This window comes from Bombina bombina, chromosome 1 (assembly GCF_027579735.1).
Source record: "Bombina bombina isolate aBomBom1 chromosome 1, aBomBom1.pri, whole genome shotgun sequence".
NCBI lineage: Eukaryota > Metazoa > Chordata > Amphibia > Anura > Bombinatoridae > Bombina > Bombina bombina.
In genome coordinates, this window is record NC_069499.1 from 63,106,789 (window position 1) to 63,130,424 (window position 23,636).

Genomic DNA, 23,636 nt, shown 5'->3' on the forward strand with positions numbered 1-23,636 from the left:
GGAAACACTAAAAAAAAAAAAGTTAGATGGAATGATGTATACAAAGCAACGATTAGGCAGAGGATATCATTTCCAGATGTATTTTGTAAAATTATATTGTTTAAATACTGAAAAAAATAAGTAAAATTTTAGTGTACATTAAGAAAGTATAGTCTGTACTTCCAATTTAAACAAGAAATGCAAAGTTCACAATATTCAAAATTAAATTACAGGAAAAGTGGACAAAATAAATAATGAAAGTATTTTATAAAGGTGTTGAACCAAAAATGGGCCGGCTTCTAAGCTTACATTCCTGCTTTTTCAAATAAAGATATCAAGTGAACAAAGACAAATTGATAATATGAGTAAATTAGAAACTTGCATAAAATTGCATGCTCTATCTGAATCATGAAAGAAATAAAATGGGTTTAGTATCCCTTTAATTTATATCACAAAGAGCAGAAAATAGACTTGAGTAGAGTTTGTGAAATAGTGTAATGGAGGGAAATGAAGAGAGAGAGTTGCAAAACCTGCCCTCGCAAGATATTTTTTTATGATGGCAAATATGACAAATATAATTTAAACCACTTTCAGTTTTACTTCTCTTTTTCTGAGAACAGAGGGGACAGGAAGTAATGTTGCATATCTACAGCTCTGCGAAAAGTGGAACGAATTAGAAGCATTGATTTACTTGCAAAGAATATTTAAAATAACATAGGCCCTTATTTAAAATCAAGAAAGATTCCCAACTTGCAGCAAAAACTCACACCACTATTCAAAATCAAGCGGTTTAGCAGAAGTATTACAACATACCTGGCTCTTAAGTCAATGTGTGAAATGTTGTAGGAAAATAAACGCACGTGAAATATGCCTGGCAGCCATATTAGCTTAGAAATTATATTCAAAAAGCAAGCGAGAACTACAAATATGTTTGTGTTTTCAGTGCAAATGTTTGTGATCTGATTGTTGGTCGAACACTTTTGGAAGCAATGAAAAAATAGAGTCCGATGGTAGTGAGGGGAAAAAAACCTAATAATTTAATTTTCAGTCCAATTAAAGTTTGCATCTAGGTTAAAGTGATTGTAAATCCTAGATTTTGTGTAATGCTAGAATTTACCAGTGGGACAAATAAAGGGGACTTTCAGTCATAAGTATAAAATATTTCATACTGAAATTAATATTATCAGGTATTTGTAGAGCGCCAACAGATTCCGCAGCGCTATAAACATAGTTGGCATACAAGGTAACATTCATAGGGATCAAATGGGTAGAGGGCCCTGCCGAGAGTTGCACTGTTGTAGTTGGCTCTTATGAAGGCAATCTACAAACAGCTGGGCTCATAGGCTTACATTCTAAGGGGTTCAAGGGGGAAGCAATGAAGTTTGGAAGGTTAGTGTAGGTTGTATGCATCCCTGAATAGTAAAGTCTTTAGGGAGCGCTTGAAACTGTTAAAACTATGGGAGAGTTTTGTTGAGTGAGGCAGGGAGTTCCACAAGATGGGAGCCAGTCTGGAGAAGTCCTGTAAATGGGAATGTGAGGAAGTAACAAGAGAGGAGGAGAATAGGAGATTGTGAGCAGAGAGAAGGGGACGGGAGGGAGAGTATCTGGAGACAAGGTCTGAAATGTAGGATGGAGCAGTGCAGTTGAGGGCTTTGTATGTCAGAGTGAGGATTTTGTGTTCAATCCTGGAGGCAAGAGGAAGCCAGTGAAGGGATTGGCAGAGAAGTGCAGCAGATGAAGAGCGATGTGTAAGGAAGATGAGCCTGGCAGAGGCATTCTATATGGATTGTAAAGGAGCTAGGTAGACCAGAGAGGATGGAGTTGCAGTAGTCGAGACGGGAAAGGATGAGAGAGTAGATTAAAATCTTAGTTGTGTCTTGTGTAAGGAAATGTCTAACTTTAGAGATGTTTTTAAGGTGGAAGCGGCAGGCTTTAGCCAATGACTGAATGTGAGGAGTGAAGGAAAGGTTTGAGTCAAGTGTGACCCCAAGACATCTGGCATGCGGGGTAGGGGTAATGATTGAATTATCAACAGTTATAGAAAATTTCTAGGTGGAGATTTTGGAAGAAGGGGGAAAAACAAGGAGTTCAGTTTTGGAGAGATTTAGCTTAAGGTAGTAAGAGGACATCCAAGATGAGATATGAAAAAGACAGTTAGTGACACGGGTTAGTAAGGAAGGAGGTAGGTCTAGTGCAGAGAGGTGGATTTGGGTCTAAAGCGTTCGCACTGTGCGCCTCAGACAGCCCACGACAGAGCTCTATTTTGCTGTTAGGTGATGTTTCCACCTCTTAGGGGCATATTTATGTTCTTCACATAGCAGAATTCATAAATTCATATTTCTTTATATATCCGATGGATCTTTGCAGAAATATACATATTTTTTTACCTATTTAAAAATACATAAAACATATTCTGCTGTGTGCAGAACATTGGAATGTGAAATAGTTACAGTAAATACGTAGTATAACACTTTATTAAATATGAATATTGCATAAATAGCCTTTTTTCCTGTTTTCATCTACTTGACTGCAAAGGGCTCCAATGCAAATGTATATATATATATATATATATATATATATATATATATATATATATATATATATATACACATACATATGCATGTTTAGACATGTATATGTTTGTATCTCTATGTTAAAGCCCTTTGCCTCCCTTTACCTGAGAATCCTTATAACTTTTTTGTGCATTTTTTTTTAAATATTTTTGTTAGATAGCGTTATTATTAGTGTAACTATACTTTTTTGTTTCGCGAAACAGTTAGCCAGAACTCTGAGGTTACGCTATCCCGGCACCCGTTAACCTAAATTGCGCTCAAGCGATCACCTTTACATCTGATGCGCCATAAACCCGATATCACTTACGTGTAACTGTTAGAGTACCACTCTGGCCCTAAGTGTTTAATGTCCCTTTAAACTCAGTGCAGTCTAGATTAAATTTCAGATGTTAACTTAATGGAATTGTAAACTTACCTCCCTTTCAATGTGTTCCCAATTATCCCTTTTACTTGATAGAAGGAATTAAATGGTTTATAACTTTTTAACTTTATTTTGACCATTGAAATAGCTGCATTTAACTGGTGCTGAAAATGCTAATACTGCAGTACTTGCTATATATGTAGACAAGAGGCAGCAATATACGTTAATCTCCCAGTGGGAGGAGCAAATGAGAGAGCCTAGCCAATTTACAAATGTATCTGATTTGAATACATAGGAATCTTATCAGCTGCTTGTGTGTGTACATGAAAGTGACATGTGACATGAAAATAAAAAAAAAAAACTTTCTGATTTAAATAGAATGTACAGTATTTTTTTTTTTTAACATATTTATATAGTTAATATTATGTTGGTATCATTTAAAGGGACAGTAAACACTTTAGATTTAAATATACCATAACTTACCATAATATATACCATAATTGTATCCCATTTTCATGTAATTTAGCTCTGAAAATGATGGATGTTCTAATTGTAAGAACTGGAAAGCACCTGTTGGCTTTGTAAGGCTAACCCTGTTACATATATTTCCCTTATTGGTTTCAGTCAATAAAAACTGCAAAAGAATACCGTTTTCTGTCTTTTCCAGGAGCAAGCCTGAACTGAATCCCTCAAAAAAAGCAAGTGGTGGCGTGGATGACATTAGCCTACCGAAAAACAATTGCAGCAAACATGGTGTTCATTTGTTTTAAAAATTTTTGACTTGGCTGATATGTTATTATATATATATATATATATATATATATATATATATATATATATATATATAGTCTATATCCAATAAGGGACTGCACTCGCTGGATTTGGTTTAAGAAACCGTCAAATCTTTATTATGGTAAATTTGAAGGTTTCTTAAACCAAATCCAGCGAGTGCAGTCCCTTATTGGATATAGACTGTATACTTGATTGACTTTGCACCCTGGTTGATGACTACACAGCATTGGGAGTGCAGACACACACGGAGGATATATATATATATATATATATATATATATATATATATATATATATATATATATATATGTATATATATAGTCAACTGAATGGTCTTGTATTTACAAGGTGTTTAAAGGGGCATAATACCCAAATGCAAAATCCCTTGAAAGTAATGCAGCATAAGATGAGAAGAAAAATATCAATTGAACATCACTATGTAAAAAAGGAAGATATTTTACCTCAAAAATTCTTTAGCTCATCAGAGTAAGTGCTCTGTAAATAGTTATCCTTTAGATACTAATAGCTTAAAGTTAAAGAAAAAAAAAAAAACACCCGCCAATCAGCATTATCAGTGCTGATTCCACACTTTGCTTTATTGTGATCTCATGACATTTTACTGAAATCTCATGAGATTTCATAGTACACTTACTTATATTGAGGAGGGAAATAACACAACAGTGTCTGCACATGACAGATGCATGCTCTCTTGCAAGTCCCGGGACTAGCATCCTGATTGGTTGCTTAAAGTCCCTTTACAATGGGATGTGGCTACTGGAGGTAAAATATCTTTCCTTTTTACATAAAGATGTTCTTTGTGATATTTTCTAGTCAGCTTTTTACAGCTATGCTGCATCACTTTCAAGTGCTGAAGACATGCACAGTCTTCCTAATCCTACCTCAGAATGCTTTAACGAAAATTTAAAAAAAATTTAAAAAAAAATTAACCCTTCAACAAATAATTCAAAGAGAAAGTTAGTTGGAATTTCTTTATAATAAGATACTTTATCTAAATGTTCCTTCTGAACTGTTTATAAATGGTTAGTAATAATAGAAGACTACTGGACTCTCGTATTCCTACAAATATTGCGATACTATTAAATGAAGCTTTACAGTAAGCTAAAGGTCATTAGTGACTTGGTTGTGAACGTGAGCACTATACTAACAAATATCCCCACTTACAAGCCGTGCGTTCCGTTTTTTTCTATATTTAAACATACCTTGTTGAGAGGTTTCATCACATATTTTAGACCAGAGTACAGCTGCTCTGTTGAATTCATTATTTCATTGAAAGCTGTGTTACTTCTGAGCCAGTTTTTTGTCATGAGTTTCTTAAACGGCTTCTGTAGCGTGTGTAAGAAATAATTTACAGACATTAATATGTAAGAAATTAATTAAAACATTTACATTTCTTATAAAAGCTTGTTAACATATTGCACATTCTTGCATTCTGTAACCCACATGTAGGAACTGCTAAGATCTTTGCTATGAATGTTTATGGAATCTAATCACTGGCAGTTCTATGGGGGTTCAAAGCAACTTTGTTTTGTGCTTATTTGGCTGAGGTTGAAAACAGCCCCTCCCTGTCACTGTCCCATTCTATTTGGCACAGCCCCAACCCATCTAGACACACCTAAAGCACATAGTTATGTCATGGAGCATTACGTATCTACTTGCCATTCACCTGTCAGAACATATTATTATTATCAGTTATTTGTAGAGCGCCAACAGGTTCTGCAGCTTTAAAGAGTCAGACATGGGTCTAATATGCAAGGTGACCGTTAAGGGAGACAAAAGAGAAAAAGGGCCCTGCCAAGAGTTTCACTGTTGTAAATCAGCACTCATGAAGCTTAGCTACAAAGCAGCTTGACTCGTAGGCTAACATGCTAAGGGGGTTCAAGGAGATGGCCAAAGGAGGAGAGGGACTAAGATAGGAAAATGTTAGTGTATATTATATGCGTCCCTGAACAGTAGAGTCTTTAAGCAGTGCTTGAAACTATGAAAACTAGGGGAGAGTCGTGAAGAGCGAGGCAGAGAGTTCTACAAAATAGTAGCCAGTCTAGAGAAGTCCTGCAGACGACGGGAATGTGAGGCGGTAACAAGAGAGGAGGAGAGAAGGAGGTGATGAGCACAGCAAAGGGGACGGGAGGAAGAGTATCTGGAGACGAGGTTGGAGATATAGGCCTCTAGTTATAAAGCCGTCAACCTCAAATACGCTGGAATTCCGCAGCGTATTTGTGGCGAGGCTGATTCGCCTAAGTTATCAAGCCCTACACACCGGCAAAAGTAGAATATAGTGACGTAAGCTTCGATCCGCCGGACTCGATTGGCTCAATCAGCCAATCAGATTCAAGTTCAATCCGATTGGCTGATCCAATCAGCCAATCAGATTGAGCTCGCATTCTATTGGCTGTTCCGATCAGCCAATTAGATTTTTGCATCAGCCAATTAGATTTTTCCTACCTTAATTCAGATTGGCTGAATTGGAATTCGAGGGACGCCATCTTGGATGACGTCACTTAAAGGAATATCCATTCGTCGGGTAGGCGTCGTTGGAAGAGGATGGCTCCGCGTCGGCTCGTTTGAAGAAGGCTCCGCTCCGCTCCGGATGGATGAAGATTAAAGACGCCGCATGGATGAAGACTTCTATCGGATGGAAGACCTCTTCAGCGCCCCTTGGATGATGACTTCGGCCGCTGCGGATGTCCTCTTCTGTTCCATCGGTGGTCGGCTGGCTGAAGACGACTCAAGGTAGGGAGATCTTCAGGGGGTTAGTGTTAGGTTTTTTTAAGGGGGGTTTGGGTGGGTTAGAGTAGGGGTATGTGGGTGGTGGGTTTTAATGTTGAGGGGGGGTTGTGTTTTTTTAAACATGAAAAAGAGCTGATTACTTAGCGTTTATTTTACAGGTAAGTATTTAGTTTTAAGTAGGATTAATTTATTTAATGATAGTGTAGTGTTAGGTGTAATTGAAACTTAGGTTAGTTTTTATTTTACAGGTAAATTTGACTTTATTTTATCTAGGTAGCTATTAAATAGTTAATAACTATTTAATAGCTATTGTACCTAGTTAAAATAAATTTAAATTTGCCTGTAAAATAAAAATAAATCCTAAAATAGCTACAATATAATTATTAGTAATATTGTAGCTATATTAGGGTTTATTTTATAGGTAAGTATTTAGTTTTAAATAGGAATAATTAATTTAATAAGAGTAATATTTATTTAGATTTATTTAATTAATATTTAAGTTAGGGGGGTGTTAGGGTTAGTGTTAGACTTAGGTTTAGGGGTTAATAATTTTATTATAGGTTGCAGCGGTGTAGGGGGGGCAGGATAGGGGTTGATAAATTTATTATAGGTGGCGACGGTGTAGGGGGGGCAGATTAGGGGTTAATAAGTTTAATATAGGTGGCGGCGGGGTCCGGGAGCGGCGGTTTAGGGTTAAACAATTTATTTAGTTGCGGCGGGGTCCGGGATCCGCAGGATAGGGGTTAATAAATTTATTATAGGTGGCGGCGGTATAGGGGGGGGCAGGATAGGGGTTAATAGGTATTATGTAGGTGGCGGCGGGGTCTGGGAGTGGCGGTTTAGGGGTTAATACATTTATTATAGTTGCGGCGGAGTCTAGGAGCGGCGGTTTAGGGGTTAATAACTTTATTTAGTTGCGGGGGGCTCCGGGGGCGCCGGTATAGGGGGTAGAACAGTGTAGTTTAGTGTGGGTGCTTAGTGACAGCTTATCAATAAAGCTGGGAAAAAGACGAAGAGCAGCGAGATCAGATGAGTGATAACTATCACAGTCCGCTGCTTATCGCCCCGTACTTGGTGCGCAGATTTTTGACAGCTTTTTTGATAACTTTGGCAAATGTATTCAGGTCCGCGGCGGCGATGGTAGGCGAGCTTAGGCGGGCGTATTGGGGCCAGCGAAGGCAGGTAAGTAGATGGCTTGATAACTAGAGGCCATAGTGTGGAGCAGTGTAATTGAGAGCTTTAAATGTTAGAAGATTTTGTTTTATTCTGGAGGTTAGAGGAAGTCAGTGAAGGGAGTGGCTGACCGTTGCAGCAGATGAGGAGCGACATGTAAGGAAGATCAGCCTGGCAGAGGCATTTATTAGGAATTGTAAGGGAGATAGATGGCAGCTAGGGAGGCCGGAGAGCGTGGGGTTGCAATAGTTAAGGCGGGAAATAACGAGAGAGTGGATTAGTTTAGTCTTGTGTGAGGAAGTGGCAAATTTTTTAGATGTTTTTTATGTGGAGGCGGCAAGAATTGGCCAAAGACTGGATGTGGGGAGTGAAAGAGAGATCTGAGTCAAGTGTGTCCCCAAGACATCGGGCATGCGGGATTGGGGTAATGATGTTATTATCAACAGTTAGAGAGATTCGGGGGGTAGGGATTTTGGAAGAAGAGGGGAAAATAAGGTGCTCGGTTTTTGAGAGATTTAGCTTAAGGTAGTGAGAGGTAATCTAGGATGAAATATAAGAAAGACAGTTAGTGACACGGGTTAGTAAGGTAGGGGGAAGGAACATAGAATGTGTTCCACTGTGAAGGATACTGGTATCACAAACAACAAGTGTTACATAAAAAACTCCCTCTATGACACTGTCCACTTAGATGGATATAAAAAAAAAAATATTTTGGGATTCAGGCAGAGCAGAACATTTTACAATAGTTTCCAATTTACTTCTACTATGATATTTGCTTCTTTCCTATGGTATTCTGTGTTGAAGAGATACCTGGGTAGGTGTCAGGAGCACTACATTGCAGTAAATAGTGCTGCCCTCTAGTGCTCTTGGAAATGGATAACATTCTTGCAAAAAAAAGCTGCCATATAGTTCTCCAGAAATGGGCCATCTCCTAAGCATACATCCCTGCTTTTTAACAAAAGATACCAAGAGAACTAAGAAACATTGATAATAGAAGTAAATTAAAATGTTGTTTAAAACTGTGCAGGACACATCCACTAGAATTATTACGTCACAGGGGCTACAGAGTTTTATGAGTTCTACATGCTAGGTAGATGAAAAATCCCAATCAACCACACCCCTAGAATGCCCACAAAGTGCCCCACGGCCAGCCCCTCGAGTTACCTCTTGTTCTATCCAGTGAGACTACTTTAACAATACAAATCAGACATGCAAAGATGTTACAATTACACTCAGTTACACAAACAAGTTCACAAGCGTGTTTGAAAAATGTTGTTCTAACTAAAGCCTAGATTACGAGCAAAAATTGGGCTTTCACAAGTGCGATATTTGTGCTCCACTCAGTAATACCGAAGCACGCAAATGTGCGCTGGTATTACAAGTTCAGCACAATGCAAATGCGACCTCGCGTTCACATTGCATGGAAGCACTTCCATAGGTTATTGGGAGCCTCGTTCTGATGCCAATAGACACGGCAAAGAACCTAGCGCAGCGTTTAGACCGCAATGTAAAGGCACTTTCCAGTGCCGTTTTTGTTCTAACATCCCACATCCACTCACTTTAACCCCTTATAACTGCTTTCTGCAATTGTTTTAGAACAAAAATAATGATGCTACTGTTTTTTATTTTCAAAAAGGAACTGTCCACTTTATTTTGAGGGCAATGGGGACATTTTTTTAATTAACCAGGGGTCTGACCTCTGGTTAATTGCGCTACACATTTTCCCCTTTATGGACGTACATTAAAATAGCGCTTCACTTGTAATCTAGCCCTTAATTGTGGAAGATATAGCTGGGGTAATGAATTTAGAACATATGGGATCTATTTAAGAACGTGCGAGCGGACATGATGTGAAATTGCGGATCATGTCCGCTGCACATTTTTTAAACAAATTTAATGAATGGGACTAAACAGGATACCCCTATAAGCACTCATGGTCCTTTATTTGCAGAATATTTTACTATGGATATGCTAAAAATAAAACATTATTTATTGGTTAAAATATTGGTGCAATATACTTGAGTTGAGTGCCATATGGGTAGCTCAGCTATTGGATAAGAGGTGGAAACATCACCTCATGACAAAAAAATGTTTTTTGTGGTGGGTGGCTGGAGGTGGGGGGGTTATTTTATAGAAAGGTGAACAAAATAAAGTTATGGCTTAAGCACATATTCAGTTCCAAATTATTTAATTTATTCCATAGATTCATGCAAACATTTCACAAATGCTAAGAAGGAGTTTGATGAGGACCCTGTTTTAATAATGTGCAGTGGTGATGGTGGACATTTGTCTAATATCCTGCAAGCTTGTTAAAAACTAGTATATATTGATTGTTACTGTGGGGCTGGTGATTTATGCTGGTATCTTAGAGAGAAACAATTCACAATTGTGGAATAGCGTTCTTGTATCAGTGAATAACTAGTGGTAAAAATCAGTACATGTATATGACTAACCTTTTCTGATTATATTCATAATAGACTATATTTAATAAATAGCAGACACATTAGGCACAGGCACACTCATAATATAAGATTGAAAGCTGTAATTTAAAACATAGTAGCAATTCTAAAGATATAGAGAGAGCCTGTGTTCTGTTATATTTGCCTACTGTGTTACGTTATCCTACCTACTTAATACATTCGGCCAGATAGAGCACTTTCATATCTGCCATTTTAGTTTGAAACGGAGGCTGATGTCAAAATATTGATCGGATGGTGATATTTGGCTGTTTGGAGTGCAGATCTTGCTCAAACATAAAACATTAAAACATTATGTATGTTATTAGCTTGTGATGATAGCATTCATTTTATAACTGTATTTTTTTCAGGGTACAGATATGTTTCCATAAATTTTTGTTACATAGCCTGAAAAATACATTTATAAAATGAACGCTATAATCACAAGCTAATGCCATACACATATTTTGTGTTTATGTTTTAATTTTTTATGTTTGAGTGATACTGCTCTCAAAACAGCTAAATATAAGGTGGTAGGAAAAGTATACAGAATACGATCACTATTTAAACATCAGCCTCCTTTTGAAACAAATATGGCGGATATGAAAGTTCTCTATCTAGGTGTAGGCTTGGCCGTACGCGTTACGTAAGTAGGACAACAAAACAAGGTAGGGAAATATTACAGAACACCTGCTATGCCTGGAAGTAAAAGCCACCAGGAAATCAAAATGTTACTTTTTATATAAAGAGATATGATTATGCCAATAAAAGACAGGCTGGATACATCTGCACATTTATAAAAGGCAGCATACAGGATGTAATATATCTGATAATCTTAGATAGTTTATTGAACTGTCTTCTAAGTGAGATAAAATATATCTGCACATTTATAAAAGGCAGCATACAGGATGTAATATATCTGATAAACTTGGATAGTTTATTGAACTGTCTTCTAAGTGTTAGATAAAATATATCTGCACATTTATAAAAAGGCAGAAGTAAAATGATACAATTATACATCAAGCTTATGGAAGATATGAAAATACTACTTATTAACCACCACTTAACTAGTATGTTTCATCCATTTTTAGCCAATAAATACTAAAGCTTTATTTTTAATGTATCCACCCTGATATTCTACAATTTAAGGATCATGCCTGCTTATAAAGGTATCCTGTTCAGTTCTAATACTGAAATGTGTAAAAATATATAAACCTAGATACACAGCACCTATTAGCTCGGCATTATAAGGGCATACATTATTAAAGGCATTATGCTTTAATATATAGAACTGGTTCCTTTAATACTAATAAAGTAGTGACATTGGTTTTCAATTATTACTTTAGATTGATTTCAGTATGTCTCGCCGGAAACAGCAGTTATGAAGCAGTGGTCTTAAGACCGCTGCTCCATATTTAGTCCACTGCCTCTGAGGCTGCGGTCTGCAATCCGCACGATCCTAAACGATCGGGTTGATTGACACCCACTGCTAGCAGTCAATTGGCAGTGAATCTGCAGGGGGCGGCACTGCACAAGCAGTTCCCCAGAACTGCTTGTGCAATGTTAAAATGCCAACAGCGAATGCCCCTTAGCCTTCAACATTAGTCTAGGGGAATCAATATTCAAATATAGAAGCTCAATGCTAATATTCAATATATTCAAATTGTGACATTTATTGTATAGAAACATTTAACAAAAATTAAAAAGCAAATGTCAAGGGAAACATTTATTCTACATTTATTTTTATTTTTTCTATTTCAAATTTTTATTTTTATTGAGTAGAAATGTACAGTACATCAATATCATAGCATCGTAGTAGCAAAATATACATTGAACAATAATGTACTAATAGGTAAAGTTCAATAGAAACATACAGTTCACTTACTGAAATATTCGAAAACATTTAAACTTGCAAGTCAACATCATAATAACGAATACATTTATTCTACATTTAAACGTAAATTGTGCAACATTCTCTGCCCCTGTCTCCTGTAAAATCCAAAACATTAAGGGCAAGATTACAAGTGACATGCTGTTGCGAGTGAGTGATACAGGGTTTTGTCGCATTTCGGAAATATTGTGCATATTACAAGTTGAAAGAAAATGTGATTGTGAGAGCACAATCAGATTTTACGCTCAAAACCCTCAACTAAAGGGTAGGGCGTTAAAAAAAAAGTTAAAAAAGCTAGAATTCCTCAGTGTGTTATATTAATTTGTTTTGTAATTTTCCCTATGGGTCATGCACACAGACTTCTCTGGGGTTAACTGCCTGGGACTCTGGGCAAGGGTACAGATATTGAGCACCCAGGGCTGTGCATGTTACAGGGTCATAGGATGTGTACCCAGTCCAGTATATATATATATATATATATATATATATACACACACATATATATATATATTCTATGGATAATGTATCATTTGTTCAGTATGTATAATAATTTTTAATAATTGTATTAATATTTAATATTTCAATAATGTGCATTGAAGTTAGAAATCCTTCATGTGCATTAACCGACACCGCGTTAGACATAAAGCTTGTACCCTGATGTGTGTTACACATATTTTGCATTACTATGTTCTTGAAATAGAAATTATTTTTTATTATTAAATATATATTTCTATATATGTGATAATGTTAATGTAAAATACATATCTATACCTATATATTTATAGGAATAGATATACAAGTATATGCACATATATATAAAAATATACATTTACAATAAAAATTACATTATTCTGTAGGTGAAGAACATTGGAATGTGAACTATTCATAAATCTTGTCGGGTTAGCACACGAGAGATAGTTTTTTTTTTCTTCTGCACTCTCTATTGACTTCTATGAGGAGAACGCAGTCACGATATTTGGTTATCGAGCATCAGGTTTCTCTCGCGTGCAAACATTTTACTTTCAACTTGTAATACATGCACTGCCCGATGTACACAAAAAGTATACTTCTAGTGAAGATTACACTCCAGCAAAAGTGCTAAATAGAGCACCACTTGTAATCTGGCCTCAGAAGTTTCTGGAACTTCTGGAAGTGAGGAATCTACCAGATTTATACTCTGCAAATTGTAATATTTATTTTTACACCTGTACATATAATATACACTATATTCTGGTTATTATATGTCTCTAACAAGTTGGGAAATAAATAACATATCAGTTAAAAATTATAGTAAATAGATAATGGTAGTTTGTGCTGAGAAATGTATGCTCAATTATTTTCTATATAAAAATGTGATTTTAAAATTATTTTTGTTTCTTACCTACTTTTCAGTCCTCTGCCCACCCCTATTGATCAAGTCTTTTTGTTTTCGGTGTTGTTTGAGCCGGTCACCCAATCACAAGAGTTGTCGTACGGCTAACTGAATTTAATGTGCAGGTGTGCCTGACCTTACTAACAAATGCTCAGTAGCGCCCAAAGGGTAGTGCTGAAGACATACTTGTATACAGTGAATAAGAACTCTTTTTTTGATTCACTGTTTACATTGATAGCTGCCAGCTATCCCATTGCCACATTGCTAGTTTATAAGGGGTGGGAACTTGCTTGCTAGCTACGTTCTTCTGCCTCTCAAAGTAAATAGTGAATCTCGTGAAAGAGGTAGTGTAGATGAACTACACATGCGCAGTTTGTCTTATTTGCGGACAACAGCAGCTACATATTGAGGGCGGATGGGACTGCTATATATGTCACTACACTACAGAAAATGAAAAGAAAGGTGGCAGGGGAATTGCAAGTTATGGTGTCACAAAAAACATTATTTTTTTAATAAAAAGTAAGTAAAAAATAATAAAATATGATTGTTATTTAAGTTGTGGAAGGCACAACAGCCTATGCACTTAATTTTCAATTCACTGAAATATCATTCTACTCGACAAACATTTATGGAAAGCGGCATTTCGTAAATATAACCCGTATGTAGCGACAAGGTTTCTTACCTGAGTCTCCATTTTGAATTGCTGGAAGAAATGGCTCCTCAGACCTTCAATAGCTTTAGTCAGGCAGGCTTCTGCTTGCTTGGCTTGCTCTGTGTCTGACTGTTTTGTGTTATTTCTAGGACAGAGAAAGACTTTAGAAATATGTGATATTTTTTAATAGAAATAAAATAAAGGTTTTTTTTATATTAAATCGATTTTTATAATTTACAGCACAATAAGTTTTTCTTCAAAGTAGAACAAAGACATCACAATGAGAAACAAATTGCTTAACGGACATTAAACACAGAAACAAAATCTACCAAGTATAAAAAAGGACGGTAATAGGAGCATTAGCGCATCCCTGGAGTCTATGAAGAAGAAAAGGATTAGGGCGGCTCCCCAGTGCGCTACAGGTGACTATCAAAGGTGACAGGAGTACAGACAGTGCACATTTATTTTATTTGGCTTGTTTTAAACAAACAGAATACTGCAGCACATGAATATTCTGAAAAACAAATTTCTCAGAATATTCATTTTGAATGATTGTGAGACTCCTTTATAAAACAGAACAATGGTATTTCTGTAGATTGAAGAAAATAAGGAGTATCAGCAGGTGGCAAGTACACTTCTGGCTAACAGAAAGCTAACACATTTTTTATATTTGTTTAAGATAACATACAGAGAAGCTAAAATAGATCTTGAGGGTCTTATTTATAAATGCAGAGGAGAGTTATTCTGTCTGCCAAAAACAAAATTACACAACTACCGTCACACTGCGGGGAGAGGCAGCGTTTGCCTAATATTTATATTTAAGAAGAAAAAAGATGAATAAAATCATGGGAAAAATGTATTTACTTATCAGCAAAAAAAATCAGATAAAGATAAGCCGGACCAAAGTCACACTTTGTTGAATTACTCTAAAGGAAGCAATACATTTACTGTAACTAGGATTTCCTCCCCGCCATGCGGCATTGCTATTTAGAGTTGGCACCTGAATAAGACTTTTTTTTTTTTTTTTAATTCCTTTCTTTTTTTCTTCAGGAAAAATATCCAGTACAATATCCAGTAAATAAGCAGCCAAATATTTATATTTAAGCAACAAGTAAAATCTTGTGTGTGTAAATGTGTTTTTTTTTTATTATACTCTAAGGAATTTAACTTTCATTTCCAAAATAGGAAGAAAACCCCTGCTAGAAAAGTCGGATAATAAATACAGTTGGAACTTAATAAAAGTTTTGGAAAATCCAGTTTATTAATGCGTCTTTTAATTAAATGTTTGCAATAATTTTTAAATCTATTGATTTAAGGGAAGTAAATTGAACAATAAAGAATGAAGTTGAACTTGTGATTAAAGTATAAATACACACTGACATTCACCTGACCTAAGTTTCTATATCACTGATAGCCTCCTTAACACAAGTTATCGCTTATTATGACCCATCTTACCCCATTCAAAATAAATGAGAAACAGGAGCACCGGTAGATGTACAAGTAGCGTTTATTCTCCACAATATCGCTACATATAAAAAAGCTATACGCTCATGCTGCGAGAATGTCAAATATCAGCGTATATACAATGCTTTTGGAACATTGACAGCAGCTGGTTGGTCAATAATGTGAGGAAGAATTTAACAGCTGACGCGTTTCGGCTTCCCAGCCATAGTCCTAGCTGAATAAAAAGTTAAAAACAGGCGGCTATCCTTCCTCTTATTGGTTAACCAGTTAAGCCAATCATTACACTTTAAGCAAATGCAAGTCTCTACTTCATGTATTACAATACACATAATAGATTAGCATGTTTAAAAATAAAATAATATGATAAGGACAATCCTGAATAATTCAAACACATGCAGTTAAATTTCTTTACTATAATGAAGTTTCTATCTGCAAAACCCTTAAGTGTCCCTTTACTCCTAACAACCTTAATACATTGAAAAAATATAGGAGAAAGAAAAGAAAGAAGAAAAAAAGGGAAAAAAACATGTCGACCTATATATTCCTTAGTACCTAATTTTCTCAAAAGTAGATACTGTTAATTGCGGTCTGGATTTTTACAGATATCATATATCCTATTATGGTGTGGTATGTGATTTTTAACCTTTTTTTTGCCGTGGCACACTTTTTTACATTAAAAAATCCCGTGGCACACCACCATCCCAAAATTTTAAAAAAATCACACATTGTAGCCTAATACAGCATATATATATACACATACACACAAACACACACATACTGTATGTATTGTGCTGTTATGCCATGCCTCCTACAAACTACCCCTGCACTGGGAGTAAAAAACAAGCAAAGTTTAAAAAATATGTCACACTGTTGTCAGTCTGCCGTGGCACACCTGAGGATCTCTCACGGCACACTAGTGTGCCACGGCACACTGGTTGAAAAACACTGCCCTAACATACTAGATAATTGCAGCTTATATGTATTTAAAGCTATAGGTTATATTTATGTATCTGAAGTAAACACTCCGTGTACATACAGATACAGCTTCATGAGGTAATGTATGTATGACCCATAGGGTAACCATGACCCTCCCAGCACAAGTGAACTCTAGATGCAACCCCCATGACCTCCCAACACAACCCTACCTGCCTAATCCCCTATAAATGAACCCCCAATATTATTCTGTTAATCAAATGCCTATTGGCAAATTATAAATGATTCCCTTTAAAATGAATTACACCTAAATGAGTCTTGCAGTGAAACTAAGCCATCCAGTGCATTCTGCCCCCAAAATGTCACCAGAGAAGCCTAGGAACCATATGAGAGATTATTATTCTTAATGAACCAACTTGAGTAGACAAATGATTTAAGGATAGGGGATATTTTACTACATGGTAAGAAAAGCAAAAACTTAGTGCACGAATAAAGGAAAAATATTTTAAATTTTATTAAAGCATGGAAACAAAATATTAAATATAAAATCGCTACTTGCAAGCGGTAGAAAATGGGAGTCTGGTGCGTTTCGGCTCACGCATTCATCAGAGACCAAAGGTCATCACACACACCTAAATTATATATCAATACTTTTTATTTAAATGGTGAAGAGACCTCATTCATCCTCCCCATTTAACCCCTAATAATCCAATTTTTGGAAGAGCTAAAAGGGATAGTAAAGTCCAAATTAAACTTTCATGATTCAGGGTATGCAATTTTAAACAACTTTCTAATTTACTTTTATCATCAAATTTGCTTTGTTCTCTTGGTATTCTTAGTTGAAAACTCAACCTAGGTAGGCTTATATGCTAATTTCTAAGCCCTTGAAGGCCACCTCTTATCTGAATGCATTTGACAGTTTTTCACAGCTAGAGGGCGTTATTTATATGAAGCATATGAACTAACATTGTGCTCATGCACATGGAGTTATTTAAGAGTCTGCACTAATTGCCTAAAATGCAAGTCTGTCAAAAGATCTGAAATAAGGAAGCGATTTCTAAGATCACTTGAGGTCTGCAAACAAAGAGGTTGATGTGTTTGCTATTGTAAAATATTTGCTTGTCTCTGTGATAAAGAAGTCTCGCTGGATAGAACCAAATAAGTATCTTGGGGCTTGCTGAGGGCATTACAGAACATTCTAGAGGGGCAGTCTCGGCCCAGCATGCAGAATTTATAAATACTCTATTGCCGCTTTGAAGTTTTTAATTTTACAGTTGTTTTACAGTTTTATTTTGCTAATTCATAGTGGGCGAGGCCATCTAGTTTTGATTTCCTGTGTTACTTCACAGCAAAGTTTGTTCTACGCTTTGATAACTGAATATTTACAAAATAGATTTGGCTTCATTGATTATAATGGAGTTTACCTCTGTGTTGAAAGGTGGACACAGATCTCTTTGAATTTTGTAATTTGTGAGTTTCAATGTTGAGATTCACTGAGGTATTTCCACTGACCAACTTTCACCTGATAAGTATGACAGCTTTCATCCTAAACACATCAAAACTCCATCATCAACAGCCAAGCCATAAGGTAGGGTGCATCTACTAAGATTAAACGGAAAGAAATTCACATATCAAATCACAAAGGGCTAGATTACGACTGGCGTGCTATTATTAGCGCTAGGAAAGCAAACGCGATAGCAAAATCCATATTACAAGTGGCACTGTGGTTAAATTACAGCAAATTCATTTTCAGAAACTCACAGTAATTTCTGCTTCCCATGGCGTTAAGCGGTTGTAAACTCATATTACAAGTTGAAAGTAAACGCGATTACTGAAATGCAATTGCATTTACGCTCAAACTTGAAAGTTGAAAGTGTAAAGAGTTTGGCCGGAGGAAAAAGTTACACTAAACTATAATAAGGTAATTTAACTCTTTTTCTCAAAAACCTACTCTAAAAATTGCCTGATAAGAACACTTAGTAGGGCATTGCCCTAAAGCTCTTTTGCTGCCCAATAAAAACAAACCCTATTGTTAGAAAAAAATAACTCTAAACAAGATTGCCATGAAAAGGGCATTTGGTAGGGCCGTGCCCTAAAGCGGTGCAGTTTGTAAGTGTGGTACTTTATGATGTGTAGGTGTGGCGGTTTATGGGTTATTAGAGTAGCGGGCTTATTACAATGCGGGTTAGAGTGTGAGTATAGGTGTTTGTTTGCTTTTCTGCTTTTCATGCTCCATTGAAGTCTATTGGGAAGTATGTTAATACATTTGCAATATTGTAAGCTTTTTATGCGTGCCAGGTTAGTACTTTTTACTTTCAACTTGTAATATGCACAGTACCCGTTAGATATGTGCATGGCGAAAAAATTTGGTTCGGATCGATTCGGAAATTTCGAATTTCGGTTCGGACCGATTCGAATTCGGAGAAATTTGAATCAATTTGTTTCAGATTCGTTTCGGATTCATTCGGATTCAAAGAAATTCGGCTGGATTCGGTTCGGTTTGGAAATTCGGAATTTCGGTAAGTGTTAGGTGGGATTAGACTAGTATTATGTACAGTATATTAGGTGTAACCCATAGCAGAGTGATATAACCTAATCTACCGAATAAATCCAAATAAATCTGAACTAATTCGGATTTATTCGGTAGATTCTGCAGTATTTTAATTCAGAAATTCGGATCGATCCGAATCCCGAATTTTACGAATTCGGCCGAATTTCCGAATCGATCCGAAACTAATCGCACATGTCTAGTACCCGTACGCAAAAATCCAAAGTCAAGTGTAGTCAGCGTGCAAGTGGGAGCGCTAAATAGTGCTCCACTTGTAATCTACTTATTAAACCACTGTGCTATGTGTTACTGACACTGAAGGTTTAAACTACTGATATGTTTAAATCATTGCGCTGTATTTTACTTTCAAAGGGTGAAACGTCTATTCTATGTTTCATTGTCAGACATTGGATAAATATTTTGTTTATGTGTTACTAGCACAAGCAAAAAAAAATACAGCTGTGTTACAGGCACAAAGGGGTTAAAGTACTTCTCTTTGTGTAACTGATGCAAATGTTAAAACGTATGTGCTGCTGCCAGCAAAAAGGGTTATGTCACTGGTTTGTTTTACTGACACTAAAGAGGTAAACCACTGCTCCTGGCACAGATGAGGTATATACTTTGCTTTATGGGGTACTAGCACATTGTTTGGAGGGGTAAAGCTTTTTATCCATGTGTTTTAGTGATAGGTAAGAGGTGCAGTCACTGCACAGTTTTTGGGAAATTAGGGTGATGCATAATGCAGCATTAAGATGGAGTGAACTTTTGGGAGGGGTTCAGAGCTTTGTTCTGAACTCATTTATTGTTATTTTTGGTGGCCTAAGTGGCAGGAGGAGGTGGAGGATTTTGTTCTGTTAGATCAAAACATATTACCCATAAAGCTGCAGGGTTAGTACCATTACCTGTTCCCCAGAAACCTTGGTCACATATCGAATTTGTTGTTGTTGTTGTTGATTTACCTCCATCTAATGGCTATTCTTGCATCATGAATGTGGTTTAGTATCCAAAGAAATGTTGCACTCTCAGGTGAAATAACCTTTATTAGGTAGACAGCAACGTTTCGGGGCACCTGCACTTTGTGAACGTTGCTGTCTACCTAATGAAGGTTATTTCTTTTTTCCACACCTGAGAGTGCAACATTTCTTTAAATACTTGACTATTTGGAGCAAGTCGTTTTTGCTCTGATTGTGTTGCACCCACCTTGAAACCTGCTGGACATTTATGTTTAAAGGTGTGCTGGTCCTACAATTTTGCTTTACTCTATCATGAATGTGGTTGCTAGGTTTTGAAAGATGGCCCATGTTTTACCTCTGAAAGTGGTTCCATCAGCTAGACAGACTGCTATATACTTTCTTAGAGAGCTTTTTCAGCTGCACGGTCTTCAGGAAGATATTGTATCAGACAAGGATGTACAATTTACATCTCAAGTTTGGAAGCATTTTTTCAAATCTTTGAAAATGTCTAGTTCTCTTACTTCTGCCTATCATCCACAATCAAATGGCCAGCGAGAAAGAACAAATCAAATTCTTGAACAATATTTAGATTGCTATACTTTTTGCAGGAGGATTGGTTTGATTTGAACTCCTGAATTTGCTTAGAATAATAGTTTGCAGTCATCTCTGAAAAGTCTCAGTTTTTTGTAAATTATAGTTTGCACCCTGTTCTCTCCCAGGTTTGGTTTCCGTTACCCTGTTACCTTCTTTGAATGAGAGACTGACCGCCATGAGCAATTTTGTAAAAGTTCAGTTAGCTTTACGTGGAGCAGGGCAGGATAACCAGGGCTGTGTGTAAAGAAGAAAGAGTGAGAGGATAAGGAGGCGGATGTGTGTAACATACACACACATATATATGCATATATATATATACACTGTATATCAATATAAAAAACAAATGCACTCTCAGGTTTTTTCAATCTGTTAAGTCAAACTTTTATTGACATTTCGGGGTAGATCACAGGTTCTGATGAAGGGGTTGTGATCTACCCCGAAACGTCAATATGTATGTATGTATGTATGTATATATATATATATATATATATATATATATATATATATATATATATATATATATATATATATATATAGGAACAAAAAAGAACTTGCACTCACTGGACTTTTATCAAAATCTTTTTATATAGCAAAAAAAATTAGTGATGTTTCGAGGACAGTGTGTCCCCTTCCTCAGACAGTGATTGCATCAAACAACAGTGCATTTATACATACAAACAAACAAACCCTCCCACCAATTAGCACAAAAAAACGCCAAACCTGGTTGTCATGGTGACCTCTGAGTCACAAAATAAACACCATAGTGTTAATCACATATTTAGAGTGTACTGTGAGCCGTCATGGCTCTTAAATCACTAGTGACAGTGCAAAACTTAACAATAAAGTAAGAATAAAAAACTTTAGGTAGTACTGGACCCTAATGTGGAGCATACATATCACAGCTAAAAAGAAACATGTCTCAAATGCACTTAAACAGAGTACTACTTACTGCCAACAGGTTATCACACCGAGCGTGTATAAAATTAGGCTGACAGGGACAGATGCCAAAATACCAAACAAAAGGGTCCAACCGATCGTAGTAATCCGCATCACAGCACCTGTACACAACGCTGGGACGGGAAAGAAACCCGGAACTGCACCAGCCGCTCACGTGGGGGGCGATGCACCAATCACCAGATTTGTGGTCTGTTGCCAGGGTAACGGATAACCACGATCGCAATCTATGGCAGAGAAGATCATAGAGGGCAATGATTAATAATCAATGGTAGTAATGGGGACATACGATATCTGTTTTAGTTACTATATAGCAGTAACAAGAATACATATTGTATCGCTTTCTATCTTATCCAAAATCACACAGTCACATGGGGGTTACCAACCAATAGCGTGACTTGTATATATCGCCATAGAAACGACGATGACAGGTTGTAGTAGATGAAACTTCAACTTACTGTTAAACCACCTAACAATTACCAGACAAAATATATCATATCTATTGCCATGGCTGGATCTACAGCCACTAAATGGTTAACCCACTGCAACACGGGATTAACACCTGGTGCTAACAAGAATAGTATAGGCTATGAAAAAAGGAAGAAAAGAAAGAAGAGAAATAGAGAACAGAAAAAAGAAAAAAGAAAAAAAGGAGAAGGAAAAGAGGGAAAAAGAGGGAAAAAAATAAAAAAATAAAGAAGGACAAATGAAGTAAAGATAAGAGTCAATCAGGATAAGAATAGAAAAATAGAAAAATAAGAAGTCTACAGATAACCAAAATTAGAGTAGAAACAAGAAGACCAAAGTAGAGCAGAGACCCCATATATCGTTTCTATGGCGATATATACAAGTCACGCTATTGGTTGGTAACCCCCATGTGACTGTGTGATTTTGGATAAGATAGAAAGCGATACAATATGTATTCTTGTTAGTGCTATATAGTAACTAAAACAGATATCGTATGTCCCCATTACTACCATTGATTATTAATCATTGCCCTCTATGATTTTCTCTGCCATAGATTGCGATCGTGGTTATCCGTTACCCTGGCAACAGACCACAAATCTGGTGATTGGTGCATCGCCCCCCACGTGAGCGGCTGGTGCATTTCCGGGTTTCTTTCCCGTCCCAGCGTTGTGTACAGGTGCTGTGATGCGGATTACTACGATCGGTTGGACCCTTTTGTTTGGTATTTTGGCATCTGTCCCTGTCAGCCTAATTTTATACACGCTCGGTGTGATAACCTGTTGGCAGTAAGTAGTACTCTGTTTAAGTGCATTTGAGACATGTTTCTTTTTAGCTGTGATATGTATGCTCCACATTAGGGTCCAGTACTACTTAAAGTTTTTTATTCTTACTTTATTGTTAAGTTTTGCACTGTCACTAGTGATTTAAGAGCCATGACGGCTCACAGTACACTCTAAATATGTGATTAACACTATGGTGTTTATTTTGTGACTCAGAGGTCACCATGACAACCAGGTTTGGCGTTTTTTTGTGCTAATTGGTGGGAGGGTTTGTTTGTTTGTATGTATAAATGCACTGTTGTTTGATGCAATCACTGTCTGAGGAAGGGGACACACTGTCCTCGAAACGTCACTAATTTTTTTTGCTATATAAAAAGATTTTGATAAAAGTCCAGTGAGTGCAAGTTCTTTTTTGTTCCTGTATACCTAATTCCACTAGCACCCTGGCAGTTGCAAATAAGTGAGAGTGCACATCTCTGCTAACAAATATATATATATATATATATATATATATATATAATCCAAGTGAAAGATTTGCACTCTTAGACCCCAAACTGGTGGGGATAAATACCAGGGTGCTGTATCAAAGAAGTGAATAATCCAGTATAATGACAGCACTCACTGGATTTTGTAAAAAATAACTTTTATTGGAAAACATAGTCCCATGACAGTTCGGTGCCCAACTGGCACCTTTCTCAAATGGTATCACCCAGTGTGAAGGAAGATGTAAAGTCCTGACATCCGGGAGGCAGAATAAAATGTAGTCAAACAAGCAGCCTTATGTACTCTCTTCTATGCCATAAGTGGAATGCGAAAAACGCTGTAACTCAGCTCCAATTGCGTGCGTCCGTGAGGCCTCGCCCCTTCCGGTCATCAGCTCAGTCTTCATTGGTTGCAGTCACGCTCACACCCCTCCAAAACGTAAACAGTGCACACATGGCTAATT

At 36.7% G+C, this 23,636-nt stretch overlaps 1 protein-coding gene across 1 annotated transcript in view; it reads right to left on the reverse strand.

The window, feature by feature from the left end:
* EXOC3L4 (exocyst complex component 3 like 4) overlaps positions 1 to 23,636 on the reverse strand; it is a 333,013-nt gene that overhangs the window by 99,529 nt on the left and 209,848 nt on the right. The window contains exons 8-9 of the mRNA XM_053706598.1: positions 14,028 to 14,142; positions 4,926 to 5,048 (exon numbers count right to left, since the gene is read on the reverse strand). Coding sequence (XP_053562573.1) covers positions 4,926 to 5,048; positions 14,028 to 14,142 — 238 coding nt within the window. The remainder of the gene's footprint in view (positions 1 to 4,925; positions 5,049 to 14,027; positions 14,143 to 23,636) is intronic.